Raw genomic sequence first — 19,254 nt, forward strand, 5'->3', positions numbered from 1 at the left:
TAAGAATTAGAAAACTGCAACAACTTTGGAAAAACAAATTTGCAGTGGGGTGGGTATTTATTCCCTTTGTATCAACTATTTCAGGACTCCACAGGCCAATGAAGAACAAGAACTGTATGACATTATTCCAGAGGATGGATGTCCCCTCAGCACCTAATGAAGTACTGTGGACCTCACCCTCCTGAGACTAAACAAAAGCAAAAGAACACCCCTGTACATTATGATTTCCGAATATGAACTTATACATTGAAAATTGTCTTGGGGTATTGTCTCGAAGCATTGAGAGCAGGATAAAAGGAACCGTCAGTACTCATCGACACTTTGGAGCTGGAGAATGAATTTGTAAGAGAATAGCAGCTACTACTCTAAGAATCATGGTGCTTTTTCTTTACCCTGAGGACTTGATTTCACAGGCAAAATGGTAGAACTGCAACCATGGAAAACGCATCTTGAATCACAATAACAGCGACAATGTTACAGAGGAAGCTGTGGCTTGAACCTAACATTTTTCAGAGTTCAGTTCTCTGCACGTCCTTGTTAACTAACTCCGTGGACATCTCTTGCTAGTTGTCGTTCCACCAACTTGTTCGTCATACAGTTCATCAAGGCTGAAGGTGTCAACGCTCTTAAGCAAAGTACTCAGTTCACATGGACATATGTGCTGATATATATATATAAGCTATTTTATATTATTTGTGTACATTGTTGATACAGCTACTCCATTTATCTTTTAATGTTTTCATATTTTTAATAATTATTACAATATAATCTTTACAATCTTGTTATAATGATTTACCTATACAGTTCCTTTTGTCATACCTGATAGAAAGTTGGTGGATAGTGCAACTTTTCCCACCTGCATGTATATAGTCCTCCTCCTACCCCAACCCCCGAAAACATGTTTCACACGTTTATCTCTGTGAGTGTAAACAATTTATCTGATCTACCGTTCATCTCATGAAGTCCTTTCAAGTTTTGTTCTTTTGAAGAGCCAATCAGCCGGTCGTGGAGACCTTGGTTTGGCTGAGTAATATGTTAGAAGGGTTCAAAGAACTTTTCTGCGGCGTGTGTCGCTGATGTGCCAGTGTGAAGACAAGGGGACTCGATTGTATAAACTGTAGAGTTCTTTCGTTCAAATATCTTTGACTGTAAAGACTCAGTTTCTTGGAGAGGTTGGAACCGTAGATTTAGGATCCGAAACGAGCCATTGACATAGGCCTATGGGACTTATGCTTCATCGCTCAATTTAAGTGCTGGACAACCAACCATCTTCTTACCCTTAACACTAAGGCAACAATCAGAAGATACTTCAATTCATCCACACATGTGCACACCATTAACAAATGCGCACATTTTTCTTAAATAACTTATTTTATTTCTTCATTTTCTGTTTTCATGCCAACCCGGTCATGAAGTGTACTTTTATTTACAAGATATAATGACAAATCATGAATATCTACAACTTTGTGAAAACTTTTTTTCTATGTGTCTTGCAGGCATTCACACATTACCCAAACCATTTAACCTGACAATGAAGGTAGACACATTCCATCCAAACAGAGGAATCCCAACCATGGCCACATCTAAAAACAGTAAACGACTTAATTAACAAAGTAAGACGAAAGACATCACAGTACTTAAAGTGAACAATAATTTCAGGTGGAGCAAATCTGAACAGTGAGGGCAAGTGACATCTGTTAAAATCTCTTTTCTCACATACGAAAAAAAACAAAAAAAATAGGCAAAATAAGTCAAGAACAGTTACAGCATGTAGAAACTTTACTGATGATGATCAACATCTCACATTATAATTCATATTTTCTGTTGACATAGGGGATTCTGGGAGGGGGAAAAAGATTAACAACAATAATAATAATGTTTACCTACAGAGCACCTTTTCTCACCAACACAGGCAGGCTCAAGGCGCTTACATACGTGAAGTCACACAAGCACACACCAGCAGGCATCAAATGTATCCTACAAATTTATTCACCATCATTCTAATCAGAATTACTCCCTCAAGTCTCCTGCTCTCTCTCTCTCACACAACACACATAGGCTGGATGAAACAGTATATCTGGAGACAACCATGATGGCCTGGGAAATAAACTTTATAATCAATCTCTTTAACTCTCTTGCTTCTATCATCATTTGCATTAGTATTGCTTTAGTATTCGATGCATTTCACTCTCTCCTTATAGCAGGCCATATTTTGGCATTACAGGAAACATAAAAGATAAATATGTTTTAGAAGTGTTTTTCTTCACTAGAACTACATCAGAGGTTTCAGCCATGATTTTTGTTATCTTTGTACTTTGTGTTAGAATGTTACAGATTGCCAATTTCTAACGCTGTTTTACTTAATAAGTTTAATAAAATTAACCTAGGCTGAATAAATTAAAAATGAAAACAAGTGCACTTCATATTTTTGCAGACAGTCCGGTCCAAAGCCAGTGGTCCATAGTTTGCCCACACCTTGCTTAAAGTCATTTGATTGTTCGTTGTAGAACCAAAGTCAAGGAATGAAATAGACAGCCATAACTTCCGAAATTGAATGTGAAAGAGATTTAAACACATTGGTACAATGTGTCAAACTATGTAGACTTTAAGACTCCACTTTAAGAGGGTCTAAGAAGCTCTTGTACTCTAACCTTTAAATGCCAGACTTCCCAAATGTGCTGCAGTGAATTTCTACAGACTGCATGTTCTACAGTCTCTTCAGCAGTTATGCTTTTGTCTGTAAGAAATTATTATTGAGTCCTTCCTCTCTCTTACACACAAAATGACCATGAATTTCAATATCTTTTACAGAATACAATTCAGATATCCTATTTAAGAGTATTTACTGTAACTTTCATTGTGGATGAATGGAATGGCACAGAAAGGAAAACCAGGATGGTAATTTGTAGACCTATGCCAAAAAGACTTGACTGTGTATACTTGGAAGCTCTATCTTGTTAATATTTTTTCCTAGCTGGTTTTCGAAAATATCAAGGCACCTGATTTTCCAATAAAGCAAATAAAAAGCCCTACTTATTTTGTCTATGTGTGCTTTAAGTTAATCTGCTGGTACATGTATTTGTGTAGGAAGTTGGACGGAACAAAACATATCCCTACATGTATACTTGTATGCAAACACACACACACGCTGTATTATTGCATATCCACAGACTGGTACCCCTTCAGAAGGGATTCGCTACAAGTAAGAAACAAGACAGACAGCACATGTGCTAATGGTAACCAATCTTTCAAAGCATCAAAGGACCGACTCATGGTGAATGTAGGATACACTTGTGAGAAAAATGATTAACAATGATATACAGCATAACAATTAAACTGTGTAATAATCTTATCATTCCCTCACTAATATGTGCACATTTGCACACACACACACACACAATCATACATGTACACACATACATATTCTTTCGAAAATTCACAAAATTGCACCCATGTGATGAAAATCTCACCATTTGATATGCAAATGCCTACAACAAATTTGGGGGGAAGTGTTGGGGGCAGGGGAATGGGGAAAAAAGAGACTGTGCTTGTGATTCAACATGCACAAACTTTCAGAATTTTATCATTCAGAATAATAACTACGTGCATCTGGAGTCACAAATTTATATTCAGTCTCCTAAAACCAAAGCCGGTATCATTATCAGAGAATATCTTAATATCTTTCTATGATATACTAAGTGACCTGAGTTCAGTCATACCATTTTAATCTGTAAGCCTATGATGTTAAAATTTTCAAATAAAATGTAGTTTATATAAAAAAAAAAAAATCACATATAATCCTCACAAAGTGCATCCAACAGCCTATGTTAGGTCTTCAAACACACTGTTGGCATGTACTGACTTGACCTTGTTTCACAATTTTTCAATGTTAACAAAGAAGTGCTTGAAAGCAGTTGCAGTAAATTTTTACCTTATTAACAGTACTACAAAGTGTTCTGACTACTTTGCTATAAAGATTTTCAATGCATTCACAGACTGGGCTAACTTCCCTCACATTTCGGTGATATTAATAAGAATTCTGATAAAATGTTGGTGTTTTGGTCATTTAAACATCCTCATATTTTGAGAAAAAGTCATATTTATAACACTACAAACAATAAATATTGTCAATAAAGTAGAAAATACACTTATTTTGTGAAGAAAACAAAACAGTATGTAATTTATTTTCTACTGTGAACATGCCACAAGTGTAAAATCACATTTTGTTTTGTTTCTATTTAACTCCTACATTGCACCAGTTAAGACCACCGACTCGCAGGCTACTTGGTTAGCCTCACAGTTTTGGCATTTTGATCATATAATAAAGAAATGGAAAATATATGCCTTGCCCATCATAATAAAGATGGCTTTCTCTGACTGCTAAGTAATCTTTGTATCGATAATTATACGCTAAGCTCCTAAATTAAAACTTGATACATGTTCAAGTGTTCACGGCTCTAAACATATTGTCTACCGCCATCAGAATGGCAGAGACAACTAATGATTATCCATGGCATGAGGCAAACTCCTAGAGGAGAAAGTGAGTCGGTGAAGAGTCATGCTTACAGTCCACATTTCCTTTTGTCTTTTGAAAGGCACTTGTTTGAGGTGGGTTTCCATGGTTTTACTTTACAGCTGCATTCATTCAAACATCAGCAGTTAATAGCTGGGGCACAATAACAGAATTCACAGACTGGAAAACAGAAAACTCAAGTGTATGCTAAAAGAGTTCTGACATATCTGCTATATGCTAAATTATGCCTGTCAGAAAGAACAAAAGAATCCATTCCTGTGCTTCAGATATTCCTCCCACTACCCACCACCAACACACCAACTTCTAATTATTCATTGTGAACAGACAAGTGACCTCTACAGATGTTCAAATTCTGCAAGGGAGCTAACCAAAACACCAAGTTCTTCCTTGTGGCCAATGGTAACAAGGAATTATAGTGATAAATCTCCTTACTTTACTTTTTTCATAACATCTGCAATTTTCTTGTGTAAACACCAGCGGCTTTGAGCATAACTTTTCCTCACTTTATCATCTTCAACTGCCTCTTTCCTGAAGAATAAGGTCAAAAATTTCTTATTTGCAGAAACTCTTTCCCTCATGCAGCATTTCCTAGTGGACCTAGCTTCACAGCCCAAAGTAGGATGCAGATTTTTCTGGGAGGACTTCTCTGCCTACACTGCATGAGATTCACCTCAATGTTGCCTCAGTCCAACCGTTTGCTTATATGCAGGATAATCAAAAGCCACACTGTGGTCGTGTTCACCTCTGTGATCCATGACAGAATTGAAGTATTACTCCATAACGAACTATGCACACTTTCACACACTCTTCTCCAGATTCTCTATTTTCAAGTTTCTGTCTTCTTTGCGCTGTAACTGCCAAGAGTTCAGTAGCTGGAACAAAGTCTTTTTTACCCGCAAAATGGGCAGGCGTGCCTTTGGATTCTGTGCCCAGCACTCTTTCATCAACTTGGACATCTGGCTCATGAGCTGGTGAAACAATAGACAAACAAGTTCAGGAAGGAATCATATTTAGCACCCTATGATGATGCTAATAGTGTTTTTCTAAGTTATTTCAATTCTAAGCAGCTGCATGTGCTGTGTGTACAAATGAGGCCATGCTAAAATTATGTGCACATTAATACCTCCTAAATGCTTACATGTATCCATATACACAATGCACACTTTTTGTATATTTTAACAAATATTTAGCAAATATTTCAACAAGGCCTTTCATCCAATAATTTATCATGATGCATACTGACCAGGTCTGACGACCATCTGTTGGGAATGACAGGTCGTGTCTGGTCTATGACAACCACTTTCTTCATGTCTTCAAAGCTGGGATCGCTTGAGACACACTCATAGAATGGTGGCTTGTATTCTTCTGCATACTCTAAAGCCAGAGAATAAACAGACATTTAAAAATCTGGATTCATGTCAAGAAATAATATAGGAGACAAAAACAAGTCTGCAATGTTTTCTCTTAAACCTGATTATTTGCACTCTGCCTAACAGTTCTCTACCCTAAAAATATCCTAGTCTTTAAACTAGACAAGTATCAAGTATAAAGCCCATGAAACCTGTATAAAAGTTTAACGAAGTTATCATACACGAATACAAGCAAGGCTTGAGATCCTACCTCCTGATCGTCGTGCTACTTCCCAGACGACAAGTCCAAAAGCGTAGACATCCACACACTTGAAAGAGTCAAAGAAATCAGGGTTCAGTGTTTCTGCCAAAAGCTCTGGAGCCATGTATCGTTTTGTACCAACCTGTAAGCAGCCAAATAACAAATAAAGCATAGAAATAAATGGCTGATTTAAATAACCACTAAACAGACCAGCTCTGAATTTGAAACATTTACATCTTAGCCTCCCTTAGTGTGTAAAGGATCCAGATGCAAAGACTTCTATATGCTAAAATAATACATTAAATTTCTGGCAGCTGTTTGTACATGATCTTATTCCAGCAGCAAATTCGTGGTTGAAGGCTGAATATTGATGCTTTATTACAATACAATAAATTCTTGATTTTGCATTACAGGTCTAAAAAACACAACATCTATGAATTTTCATGAAATAATAAAGTTAGTATTTCAATATGAATATTTAAAAGCATATTTAAATCAGCACAAAACTGACAAGATGTCAAATATACATCACAGAATGCCATGCCCCAAGGACCTTTGTCTCACCTTCTGGTTATGACCCAAGTCCAGAACATTCTCCTGCTGGCGGTGAATGACAGCCAGTCCAAGGTCTCCAATGCAACACGTCATGTTCGTCTTGACCAGAATGTTCTTGGTTTTCATGTCCCTGTGTGCGATGGCAGGTTTGCCTCTGTTGCCTATGATTTCCGTGTGGAGGTGCGAGAGACCTGCTGCCGCAGAGTGCACAAGACTGAGCATTTGCTCGTAATCTAATGTGGTTTTCTGCAGAAAGTCATACAGGGAGCCATAAGGGTGGTAGTGGGTGATCAGCCACAGCTGCGTGCATGAATGCCGGGATGTCATATCCGAGCCATAATATCCAAGGATGTTCTCATGCCGCAAAAGGCACATGTTGTAGATTTCTGTCTCACGTGACCAGCTTGGTTCGTCTCGAGATGAAAATATTTTCACAGCAACATCTTCGTCATGGTATCGCCCTCGCCATACTTCACCATATCTTCCTTTACCTGTAGTAGAGCCAATATCAATTACTATTTTGCTGATTAACAAGGAGATAGGCAGCAAACACTATGTCAACAAATTTTTCCTTTTCAAGATAAAAATTTTTATTATGTTCTTTTGCTAAAATCTAAACAGAGGTAGTGAAATCATGTAGACAATCCCTGACAATGTCAAACACAAACACAATAATATCACTATGTCATAAAAAAGGTTATGAAAATAATATGAGAGCTGGATCAAAAATGCAGCAAGCTGAAGCCATGTCTTCAGATAAAAAAAGTAGTTACTTCCCTTACTCTAGCTACTGCTAGATCATGTTGGTCAGTAAATCCACAACTAAGCCCTGTCATCTTCACATTATTTAGAGAAAAGTGTATTATGTATCTTTCACAAATGCTTACCTATACACTCCACAAGGCACACCTGCTTTGCTACAGTTCTCTGCACTAGCTGGGGGAGGCCACTCCCACTGCCAGATGTACAAGAATGATCAAGAAGTTCCTGGAACAACAGCACAAGCAAAGCTTCATCAAATACCTTAAAACCACTCTGTTTAGCTACCTGCAATTAATCTACAAGCAGCATATCTATCAGTCCATCCTTCTATCAGTCTCACAGGTGAAAGACATGCCCAGAGTCTAATACAAGTTTTACTTGGTTTAGCATCTGCTACACAACACCTCATGTAGGAACATGCAATCTTTATCATGCAGTTTTTTTCTGTAATGAATAGTTGTCAGTAACCTGACTACAGGCTACAAGCACGGAACCAGGTCTTATTCTGTGCCTCCCAAATTCGGTACAGACAAATTAAAACTGACCACCTATGAAAGCATTGCTGCAAATCATCAGTCCAATAATTTTTGCCAGGACATTTAATGGCTAGAACCATGCTACCGGTATCATAAATGCTTCCACAGAGGCCCTCACCTCCACCACCACCATTCAGCCATCTTTAACTTGGGTGGAAGATGCTAAACAGCAGCAGCCATGTAAACTGGGCCAGGTGTTGTCACACAACACAAACCTGTACTCAACCCTTCGCTAAACAAGACCATTAACACTCAGATTTCACTCAAGCATTCTGTAGAAAACAAGCTTTTATTCCCTTCAATCCATCCTCAACTCCAGTCACTATTTTGAAATTACTGCCTTTTCTGCAGGTGGTGGAGTTGTGGTCAAATGTCATTCAGAGCCCCTCGCTCCCCACCACCCACAAAATTCCTCTGTGTGTGTGTGATGATTACGACTTCCGATGCCTGGGTGATGTCGGGAAAGGATGCTCTACTTTATGTAAATGCCACACACGGAACGGCGGAGTCTGGCGCTCTTTCCGCAAGAAATGCCTTACACCTGCGCTATTCTCGTGGCCTGAATTTAACTCAAGGTGTGGCGATGTTTACCTGTTAGACTCGGCGAGACTCGGTCAAAACACAAAGTCAGTCCTCATTAACAAGAGATCGATTTATCACAGGTGTCACTAAATTACCTGCTCCACCAATGCACGAGAACAGATTTTTTTTTAATTTTTTTTTTTTATAAAAGTCCATTTACCAAAGTCGAGTTGAGAAGTTCCCTTCATTTTCTACTTTGGTGAAGTCTTTTTTTTTAACCGAATAGAAATTGCTTTCTTATTCTATACACATTCACAACAAAAAATTAAAAAAAGAGTTTCAATTAATTAACCCAGTTACTGATATTACAACTAATGGTTGATGTGAGGTTTGTCTGTATTTGTCAAGGTAGTGGATGAGTATGGAGGAGCGATGTGGTTCACTATTTAGCGAGGACAGGAAGCAGAGAGGGTCGACAACGGGTGGATTTCTCCCTCCTCACATTCTCAACGTCCACGAGATTTCTGGACACTTCCATGTCTGGGTACACAGGGTGCTCACCTGCAGAGTGCTCTCGCCCACGTGCTGCACGCGCAAACCATCCTCATCCAGCAGGCGGCGCTCTTGCACCAGGAGGGCGTCCATGCGGCGCTTGTGGAAATGGCGGCAGCTGAGAGAAATGATCCCAATCAGCATCGACACGATGACAATTGGAACCACGACTGCTATGACGATGGGCCAGAACTCCTGCATGTTGTGCTCCGAGTATGGCTCTGTGAAAACAGATGGTCACCGTAAACCTCAAACCATGTCTACTAATATTTCAGTCTCTCTCTCTCTCACACTCACACGGAGGTACAAAGAAAGAGCAGGCGGCGAAGAGGTTAGGGAGGGCGTACGGCCTTGAGAATGCATGAATATCAATAAAAGCAATTGATGACAAGGCTTACAGACAGTTTGACAAATATGTTTGTCACACGGACTATTACTGCCGTCAAGATTTATTACCTGGTTCTTTCTCTTCACCTCAGTGTGTTGCTATCTTACTATAAAATTTTCACAGATCTTCTATGGTTTTTTCCATCACACTAATACAATAATATATCCTCATCATGACACCGCTGTACTCTGGTCAAGCCCGATATACATCTGTCTGACTGACGATGCACCCTGTGTGGAAATGATGGTGAGTCGCCAACTTGTCCTTCAGGTTTTACTGTTTCCACACAGTCTACATCGTCCTCGTCCCCCTCCTCCGAACACCCCCGACACCCTCCCCACCACCACCACCACCACCATCCTGTTTTCCTACGACAACACCGACACCCAGGTGATGGCTTCACCTTCGTGAGGGATCTGAGGCCGCCGGTCGCTGTTGCACAGTTGGCCCGTGCAGCACTCGATGGCGAGCGCCAGCTTGTACTCCAGGTTCTCGATCTTGCAGCTCATCTGGGAGGAGTCCTCCTCGAAGCAGCCCCTCCAGTACTGCTCCTCCCCGTTATCCTCCTTATAGGCAACAGTGTAGCACTGAGGACAGGTGAGGGACAACCAATGATTAGCACATGCATTCTAAATTGTCCCCAAAAGTTTAGCTCAAAAAACAAAAAAAATACGAATGTGGAAAACTTTTGGGATTTTGTGGAATTAATCTGTTCTGGATGCATGTGTGTGTGAGAGAGAGAGAGAAAACAGATGAGCACAGGGTGAATGTTGTTGGGTGTTTACCTTGGATGCTGTTTCACAGGTAGAGTCGGGGCAGTCATCACAAGCACAGGAGAACAAGGGAACGCTGGAATTCTGGGACGGCAGAGGGTTCCCTGTGACAGACCACACCCACAAACCATCAGTCCCTAGTTCAAAGTTTCATGATGCTAAGATCTGTAATATCCTCTCCCCCCACCACAAAAAAAAAAACAACAAACAAATAAATAAAATACCAGCAAAAATTAAATCGGTCCCACTAAAGAGGGAGGACACTGATGATTTATTAGGATGAGGAATCGCTGAGTCAAGCATGCAGGTGTGATGCCATCATGCAGATGTGCTCCTCGTGACTGAAATTACTCAGCTTCCCTGCTGCGATCATTTCCTGACCCCGGTGCCCTGCTTGACAGGATGCACTTCATTCTGCGCCGTCTGGCGCAGGTGTTGATAAGTGTGCAAGGTGAACAATCCCCCGCCCTCTTTTTAAATCTTTTTTGCACGAGGTGGCATGAGGCACCACGCCACAACAATAACAGGATGAATTGTAGTTCATGTCACCCATTCCCGACCACCGAGTTGTCAAACTTAACCCCACCCTCCATTGTGAACCCTGAAACTGTTTATAAAAATAAACAAAAGCTATAAACAGTTCAGCGTGGAATGGAATCCCAGTGCGCATGTGTCCCTGATGCTCTCTAGGACTAACTTTGGTGCTGAGTGATTTTAGAGAAGGTCACTGTCAATAACCTTTTTCCTGGCACTGGCCTCCTTAACCCCTTCCCTTCAGGAGACCTTGCCATGAGCATAGTTGTCCAATTATTAGAATACAATCGCAACTGTTAAGACATGAATACTCGGATACACCTTTGAAAATCCCTGTCATTTGTCTAATTATGCGCATATATCCGGGTTTCGATGAGCTTTCGAAACATACGAAGGTTGGGAATTTATTTCAAACAGCACAGTCGCAGACAGACAGGACTAAAAATGTCCGACTATAACCGTTTACGAGCAAAATTCTGAAAAAGATATCGCTCCACAGTCTTTGGAGTTTTTGTTTACTTTTTAGCGACTAGTGGAACACAACATGTCTTTCTCTCTTCACCCCTGTTCCACACCACTACATGATCATATTATTGTCAACCCCGCTCTCCAATGGAACTCGAAGATTAAAACTTTGATGTAAATTTCTTTTCTTTATGATCTCCTAGTTCCACACGTACTACATCTTTCAGTCTTCCTACTATGATTATACTATGAGCGTTTCGCAATCCTCATTTCGCTGTGAGCTATCCCTCCCCCCATCTCTCTCTCCCTCTACGTGAGTTGTCTTCAAAGAGAGAGTATTTGCAGACAGAGGGGGAGGTATTTACACAGAGGGTGCAAAAGCGCTTAGACTGGTGGTAATAGATGTGCAGATGTCTCTCTTCAGCCAGTTGCTCCTTTCACAACAAACACACACCCTCTTTAGGCTTTCCCCGGGCTCCCCACCGCCGTGCACCCTCGAGCCCGCAACAGCACATTCATCATCTCCATCGTCGACCCCTCCACACTTCTCTCTCTCTTTCTCGCAGCTATCATCAACGTCCACATCAGCCATCCCTACTTTCTCTCGCCACTGTCATCGACATGTCTAAACTTTGTTGTGTAAACTCAGTCACCGATAACAATGTAAGACAACAAAAACTCTCCCTCACACACACACGGACAGACGCACGCCCTGACGGACATCATCTTTCCCAAGCGACTGTAGTGAACACTGAACACTACTCAGCTTCTCTAACGATTCGCACAACTCTCCTCCCTGCACCCTGTCCAACCGAAAGTTGTAAAGCTGAAGCTAAGACCGGAAAGGTATTCACACTATCGCTACGTCACACCCTATGGAGGAGAGGGAGCAATCATTGCCTACTTTATGGCAGGAAGGGAGCAGTCATTGGCTATTTTGAAGTCATGCAGCAGTGAGCAAAAACCTTCATTCAGAGCAACGGCAAAACGTCTTACAATGTGAAATGTTTTTTTTATATTTTTTTTATCCCAAGTCGAGGTTTTCGTCCTAAAATGATTTGTCAATACCCTGGAGTGCGCACAGGAGCACTGACGGGCTTTTCAAAATCACTTAACAGTTATTTCGTGAGACGCTAGGGTTGATCGATATCACAAAAAATATGGCGGGTCTGCACACGAGAAAGTTCAACGCAGAGTCCCTTGAACTTGTTGGAGTTAAACTCACACAGACATCTGCAGTTTTACATTTGCCATCAACTTTGCCACGGTACCCGGATGTCAACGCGCATTTCCAATCAACACACACACACTTATTTCTCTGTTCGTTGAGTTCTCACAGTTTGCCATGGACAACGGGTCAAATCACAACCTTCCTTCATATCTCCCAGCCATCGAGTGATAGCCAAGCAATCCCTTTCACTAAATTCTTCCAATGCAGCTCTCCCCTCCTCACCATACCCAACCCTTCCTACAAATAGTTTTTCTCTTCTGAAATATAAGGGTGCGATCCAAAATACTTCATGTTACAAGCTTCTAAGCCTGCTTTGCCTTTACAAGGTGAGGCACATTTGAAGTTAAAAGCAGATGCCGTGGATGGTTACACGGAAAGGTCAGCCCCACCTACACACCATTCTCTCTTTAAGTGAGAATATTAATATACAGACTATACATGGTTTTTATTCATGCGCCGTGCACACTAAAAGATCGGAGGAGGCAGGGAGAGTGACACAATCGAGAATATATTTCACATGTTTCCGTTTAACTATGCTAATTTCGGTTTTAAGGATTGGCGCCTGAGTTCTGTCAGACATGCCAACGGTCGCGGGACGTTGGTCAGAGCGAGGCTTGACCTTTGCTACTTGTCTCTCTCTCTTACACCTTTCCCTCTGCTTGCTCACCCACCTTCCCCTGCCTACCCACGCAGCACACGCGCCTTGGCAGCAGCCAGGGTGTGCTGCTTAATACGGGGTAGATCGAAAGTAACAGACACCCTACAGCAACCGCCTTTAAAACGCTTAGATTGAGACGCAGCTTGTCTCCAGACAGTTCCGTGGTGTGGTCTTGCAATCCAGCACAACCGTGTCTAACAAGGGCTGCAATTCGCATCGGCCTCCCTACCCGCCAAGCCCCCTTCCCCCACAGATAATTTTTCCATTCCATGTCTGGTATTGATGTTCAGTGCAAAGGGAAAGAGAGAGAGAAGGGGGGAGGGAAAGGTGTGCGGTGGTGCCCGGGCGCCAGACGGGCAAGCATAAAATGCCAGATTGGTTGTGACGACAGCCGGGCTCGCTGTTTAAGTGGCTGTACTTGGGAGCCGTTAGGGGGAGGGGAGGAGACCCGAAAATGCACATTTTTTATGATGAGAGGCAAGCCTTCCCTTACAGCAACTTGATTCTACGCGCTGTTTCTTCGCTTGAAGCATGGCCATCAGCACTTCTCCTAAATACTGATAATATATAGGTGTTGTCAAAAACAATGTAGGTAGGTTACAGCAGCTACAGGTGAAGCATGTCAATAGTTTGGTTTATAGAAATGTGAAATATAGTGCCCACAGCTGTACCTCACAACTTACTGGGAGGTGACCCAACCAAGAGTAGTCACATAACATTCTACACCAACAATCTCAGCACTGATAAACCCTTAATAATCTGGATGTTGTCGGTGTACTCGAGGTTATCACAGTATGTTCCTTGTGAAGCTGTCGTAGATGGGTTGACTGAAAGATTACGGAGAAAGTAATTATCCCGGTATTGACCTTTATAGCAGTTCTCAAGAGCATTAGCGAAATAAGCTTATCAGGCCCGTGAGTGTAAAACAGAGGGACATCCTCCTAGGCTTGCTTTGCCATCACTCAGGATCCACAGCCCTAGCAATCCCTCCGGTAGCGCAAAGCTGCGGACCGTGACACAAGATGGAGACCTCTAGACTGTCAACCAGCATGCTAGCCCTGAGCCTGTTTTGAATACTAGAATTATAGGGGAAAAAATATCTTCTGGTCCGCAGCTAACCTTGGGGTAAGGCTACCTCTACTTCATGACTACGGGCCCAGATGAGAAAATACACGCAAAGACACATTCGGCAAATAAACAAACGATTCCACCACAAGCGACAGATTCCAGTCAGTCAAACCACAGGAACTACCTACAAACGGAAGCGGGATAAGTAAAAAGATTTTTAAAATCTTCCAAAAAAAGGGGGAAGACCTAGAGGAGTGCTTTAGAAGGCGGCCTAAGATTGCTCGCCCTGACAGACAGATGGTTGTTTTATTTGGAGAAGCAGAAACTGGTTAGATGGCTGGTCCTACGTCTGGCTCGCACTCATTATGAACAATAACAGACTGCGCCGGACACTGGACACGAACCGCCATGACAACGCATCATGAAAGCGAGGTAACTCTCTGTACTCTGTCCACATGACGTATCACGTGACAATAGGGACTAAGGGAGGCAACCTCCCAACCTACGAAACTGCATGGCTTTTGGCTGCACGCAGGTAAGGATAACAAGAGAAGTGTCACTTGCTGACTGATTGTGTGTGCAACATTAATTTGTGCATCTTTATCGCAAGTTCACATATTCCTGGACTGACTTTTGTGCCTTCGCCACTTTTCCACTCTGCGCCATTTTATTTGTACTGCCACGTCAGCGCCATCTTGTCCTAATTTACATTTTACATCTGTGAATCAGCAGTGTCAACCAGACACCTTTCTACAACTACTAAAATTATGATGGTGAGCTGTCACAACAAGCATCGTGCACAGTAAACACAGGTGTGACAGACTGACACTGTGATCTCTGTGAAACTAGTTTGTGACCGTTAGTGTGAAGGTGGAACAAGAGTTGTCGTTATGGAGCATTATTGCTGCCTGCAAAAGTGAAGCCATTCCACCAAACATTTACAGTTGAGCTTCTACTAAACAACATCGTACTAACTCTCAACTACTTTTTAAAAACTGAACTTTGTTGACCCTCAAAGATTTCATGCAGCGGCATGGATACAGGATACAATATGTACTGATGGCGATATTTACATGGACACACAATAAACTTGTTTCTGAGATCAGAGTTTATTATTATTTATTATTAATATGTCTCCATGTGGTTTTTCTGGAAAGTACTTTGCCTTTGATGTTGGTATAGTGCTATATAAATCAACATTATTATTATTATTAACATTATCATTATTATTACAGCTCCTCCCTTAGCTTCTCGTCCTCGGAAGCAGACGGCAGGTCCAGAGAAGCTTTGTGTCGCCTTGGAGCCAGTGCTGCAAGAGAACTACCTATGTGGAGGGCGAGGAAGCGGCGATTTGCTTTTTTGTGAAAGCCTGGGAAACTAATTCTGATAATTGTCCTCCTGATCAAGTCGTTGAGGTGAGTTTTACACCAAGAATAATGTCATAATACCATGTCCAGAATACAAGGAGAGCACTGCTTAAAGAAAAGGTTGAAGAAAACAGAAACTGGAGTTTCTTGAAATTTTTGTCAACACAAGTGTTCTTTTTTGAGACAGACACATCCCAAGAAACAGTTTTTTTATCCTTACATGTATACATGCATATTATAATCCCCATCTGTATTCTTTTCTCTACATATATACTTTCTCCTACCCACAACCACTCAACACAGCAAAAAGGAAACCTGGGCAGAGAGAATGACAGGTGAATGGACGTGCAAAAGACGGGAGAACAAATGTCACGGCAAGACAAGGCAACCCATCCTGCCTCCAAAAACTTCAGACCAGACCCACGTGGGTGCAGTCCCCTTAGGCCCACAATGGCTGAATACTGATGAGCGTTTGTGCAGATGGCAGGCGAACCGTTCCCAACGCTCGTCATCTTTACCAAAAAAAAAAAAAACGAGTGGTGGGGAAGAGGGGTGGTACAGAAATCTGTGTCTACCTTAAGGTCCCTTGACCTTCATCTTTAGGGGGACATGCAGGTGACGAAGACACAAAAACGACTCGGTTAATATAGACAAAACAAAAGTTTTAAACAATCTAAACATTAAAGTCGATGACACCAGAGGTCAGCAATGTTGACATCAGAGGTTAGTAATGTTGACATCTGCAACCGTCAATCTCCCCCAACTGCCCTCACACCCTGCACCGCTTTACTTCTTCCGCTGACAACCAAGTACAAGATACAAAGCTTCAGCGGAAGCACAGTGTCCGTTGTAAAATGCTCTTTGCAGGCCACCTAGCCTTACAACCTCGACCCCATGCGCTGGTAACATCAGAGGGTCGGGCTATGGGGGCCTCAGTCAGCCTAATGGTGCCCACCAGGCCCCAAAGGTCAAGCGTCTGTCTGACTTTTGCCACCAGGCTGCAGTCTGTGATGGTATTAGGTGACACGACCGCACTTCTTCCGCCAACCTCCTAGGTTCAAGAGGTGTTATTTTATGCTTATATCATATTATTGTTATATAACACGCCTATACATCTTTGTTATATGTCAGGAGGAAAAATAATATAGCCAACAATGTCTCTGCTCTTTTCTCTTCCTTCCGCACCTCTGTACCACGAACAAGTGGTCGCAAAACTGTTTCTAGTTTGTACATGACAGTTTGGGTCGGGTGTCTTGTAGCGGAAGACCGTTTTTAATAATGTGAAAGCCGTTATCAAATGTCAGTGACAGTGTGACATGTACAAAACACGGCACTGATAACGGTTCTTGACTAAAAATCACGACCATAATATGTTTACACTGATGTGTATTGATTTTCGATTGGTTAATGAAATGTCCAATAATATATGTAGGAAATTTGAAAAAATATATGGCTGGAGAGACAAAGATGCATGACTGCAATCATGTGACATATTCTGACCACACTACAATAATGACGATATCCATAACAATAAGAATGGTGATGACGACGACGACGATAATGATAACGACGATGCAGGAATACCTCAGATTTCTGTGGTATTGGCAAACGTGGTCTTAAGCCTGAAGAAAATGAAGTTTGACATAGTTTCAGTCCGACTGAAATAATTCATCATAATAGCAATCAACGGTTATGCGCGTATACTCGACACTCTCAATCAATCCATACACCGAATAAACAGCTGATACCCGGCGATAAAAATGAGGTCCTGAGAGAAGTTGATGCAGAGTGAGGATAGCTGGGTAGCAAGGCTCCCGTGACAGGTGCCGTGTGCGTGTATGTTAGCGCACGTGCAAACGTGCGAGCGCGGGGCCAAAGAGGGTGGGCACCCGAGCTAAAATGTTTCATCTGACAACATGCGGCGAGTTCGTACAAAGTCTCCGCGCTCCTCATGTTTCTATATCGGCGGCCGCGAGGCTTGTGTTAATTGGCCATCTGACGTACCTTCCCCAACCCCATGAAGCAAAATATACAGCCACGTGGAATCACGGGTGTGCATGGGCGTTCGGTTGCACCATCTGCTCCCCTCCGCTCGGGCCAGGGTGGAGGGGAGAGTGGAGGGGGAGTGGGAGGTAGGATGGGTAAAAAACAAAGTTACCCAGCTTGCCCAACCCAAGGACGCCCGTGTTGATGTCCGTGGTTGCATAACAAGCACCTCCACGTCTCCTCCTTGCACGTGCCACAACACCAGCCAGGGTGAGGCTGTCTGGACAGCTCCCTCGGCATCTTTGATGAAAAATTCCATCCTCAATTCCAAATTTCATCTCTCAAGAGGCGTGAGCAGCGAGTACCCGATATCGGGCGATGCAGAGAACAGACTTCTTGTTGGTGCTTATCACAGCTAAGGGGGGAGAGGGAGAGGAGGAGAGAGGCGATGCACAAGGGCGGCTTTATTCTGGACGTGGCCGAGTCTTCTGTTCCTGTCGTCTCATCTCTTATCGCGAATAGGGGCGCGTGCAACTGATAAACTAGAGAGGAAACCGTCACAACTACACACGTGCACGCTCGCGCATATACATGAATGTGAAAGCTCTCTTTCTCACTCGCTTCCTCTCTCTCGCTCCCACACACACGGAGTATTATCCTGACAAAACCTACAAACTTTGCACCTTGCCCTCGGTCGAGCGCCACCAGGCTCAGATGAGGGATAATCCGATAAAGTCTTCGCCAGTCTCTTGCCAGTCAACCCTTTCCATCCCTACTGTAACTCTTTCGTAGAACTCGGCCTCCCAGCTCTTAACCTACAATTACATCGTTCACAGCTTCCCTCAATCTTAAAGACCAACACCAAGACCAGCCAGAAGACGGGGACACAATGGAGACGCCGAGGTTCGTCAATGTTGTTTACATATAGCTGGCCTCTTCTTGGATGGCCTGGCATGTAAATAAAAACCGTAAATATTGTGCTTCTTAGTTCTGATAAATTTACACAAACAGGTGACCAAGTTTAATATTAATAAATTTGTAAAGCATGTACTCCCACCCCTAAGGAGCATGCTCTTAGCAAGAACGAAACATGGACAACACGCTGCTTTACTCCTGTGGCCCTAAAAGCGGAGGCGAAGATTCCCCGAGGAGTTAAATAACAGAAAGCAACATCCGTAAGGTGTTTAAGAGGGTTAACATTAATTACCCTATTCTGTCCCAGGGCCATGACTTGCCCTTGCTTCTTAATGGCTTACTCCAAGGCGGTCCAGCAGGATTGTGGTAAAACAAATGATAGGGTCTTGGGTTCAAATATCGCCTCGGGGCTCGTGTATTTCTCTTTAGATGTGACACATGTTCACTGCTGGAGGACGTGCTCTGCGGTCCCCTTTTTCCCTGAGAGTGAAAAGCCACCAGTAGTTAGAAACACCTTCCTCTCGAATCGAGTAACCAGCCAACCATTGTGACCGACCCCACTACCTTCTTACCTAGTCTCCGCGAAGAGTGACAGAACCAAATATTGCGAAGGCGTGGGTTTGGGAGTTGGGACGGGGGAGGAGGACGCAAAATAAAACCCATCAGGCCACTGGAAACTCGTCAGAACAAATCTCCGCCGGATGCCTCCTCAGCGCACACTTCGTCCTCGAATCCTCCGACCGTGAGATTGTAGGATGTGCATCGCAACTTCACCGCCCTGCCCTTTGGCCTAATTC

General features: G+C 42.6%; 2 protein-coding genes across 40 annotated transcripts in view; one reads left to right on the forward strand and one right to left on the reverse strand.

Annotated features, from left to right (window-relative positions):
* The window catches only part of LOC112568406, a 77,607-nt gene extending 74,575 nt beyond the window's left edge, over positions 1-3,032 (forward strand). For all 39 annotated transcript variants that reach the window (XM_025246010.1, XM_025245992.1, XM_025245978.1 and 36 more), the window contains one exon: positions 85-3,032. In XM_025246010.1, coding sequence (XP_025101795.1) covers positions 85-157 — 73 coding nt within the window. In that variant the 3' untranslated portion in view covers positions 158-3,032. The remainder of the gene's footprint in view (positions 1-84) is intronic.
* LOC112568636 (activin receptor type-1-like) overlaps positions 1,353-19,254 on the reverse strand; it is a 37,590-nt gene continuing 19,688 nt past the window's right edge. The window contains exons 2-9 of the mRNA XM_025246032.1: positions 10,246-10,337; positions 9,864-10,047; positions 9,082-9,293; positions 7,588-7,687; positions 6,710-7,191; positions 6,155-6,287; positions 5,778-5,908; positions 1,353-5,502 (exon numbers count right to left, since the gene is read on the reverse strand). Of these exons, the coding sequence (XP_025101817.1) occupies positions 5,332-5,502; positions 5,778-5,908; positions 6,155-6,287; positions 6,710-7,191; positions 7,588-7,687; positions 9,082-9,293; positions 9,864-10,047; positions 10,246-10,337 (1,505 nt within the window). The 3' untranslated portion in view covers positions 1,353-5,331. The remainder of the gene's footprint in view (positions 5,503-5,777; positions 5,909-6,154; positions 6,288-6,709; positions 7,192-7,587; positions 7,688-9,081; positions 9,294-9,863; positions 10,048-10,245; positions 10,338-19,254) is intronic.

This window comes from Pomacea canaliculata, linkage group LG1 (assembly GCF_003073045.1).
Source record: "Pomacea canaliculata isolate SZHN2017 linkage group LG1, ASM307304v1, whole genome shotgun sequence".
Lineage (NCBI taxonomy): Eukaryota > Metazoa > Mollusca > Gastropoda > Architaenioglossa > Ampullariidae > Pomacea > Pomacea canaliculata.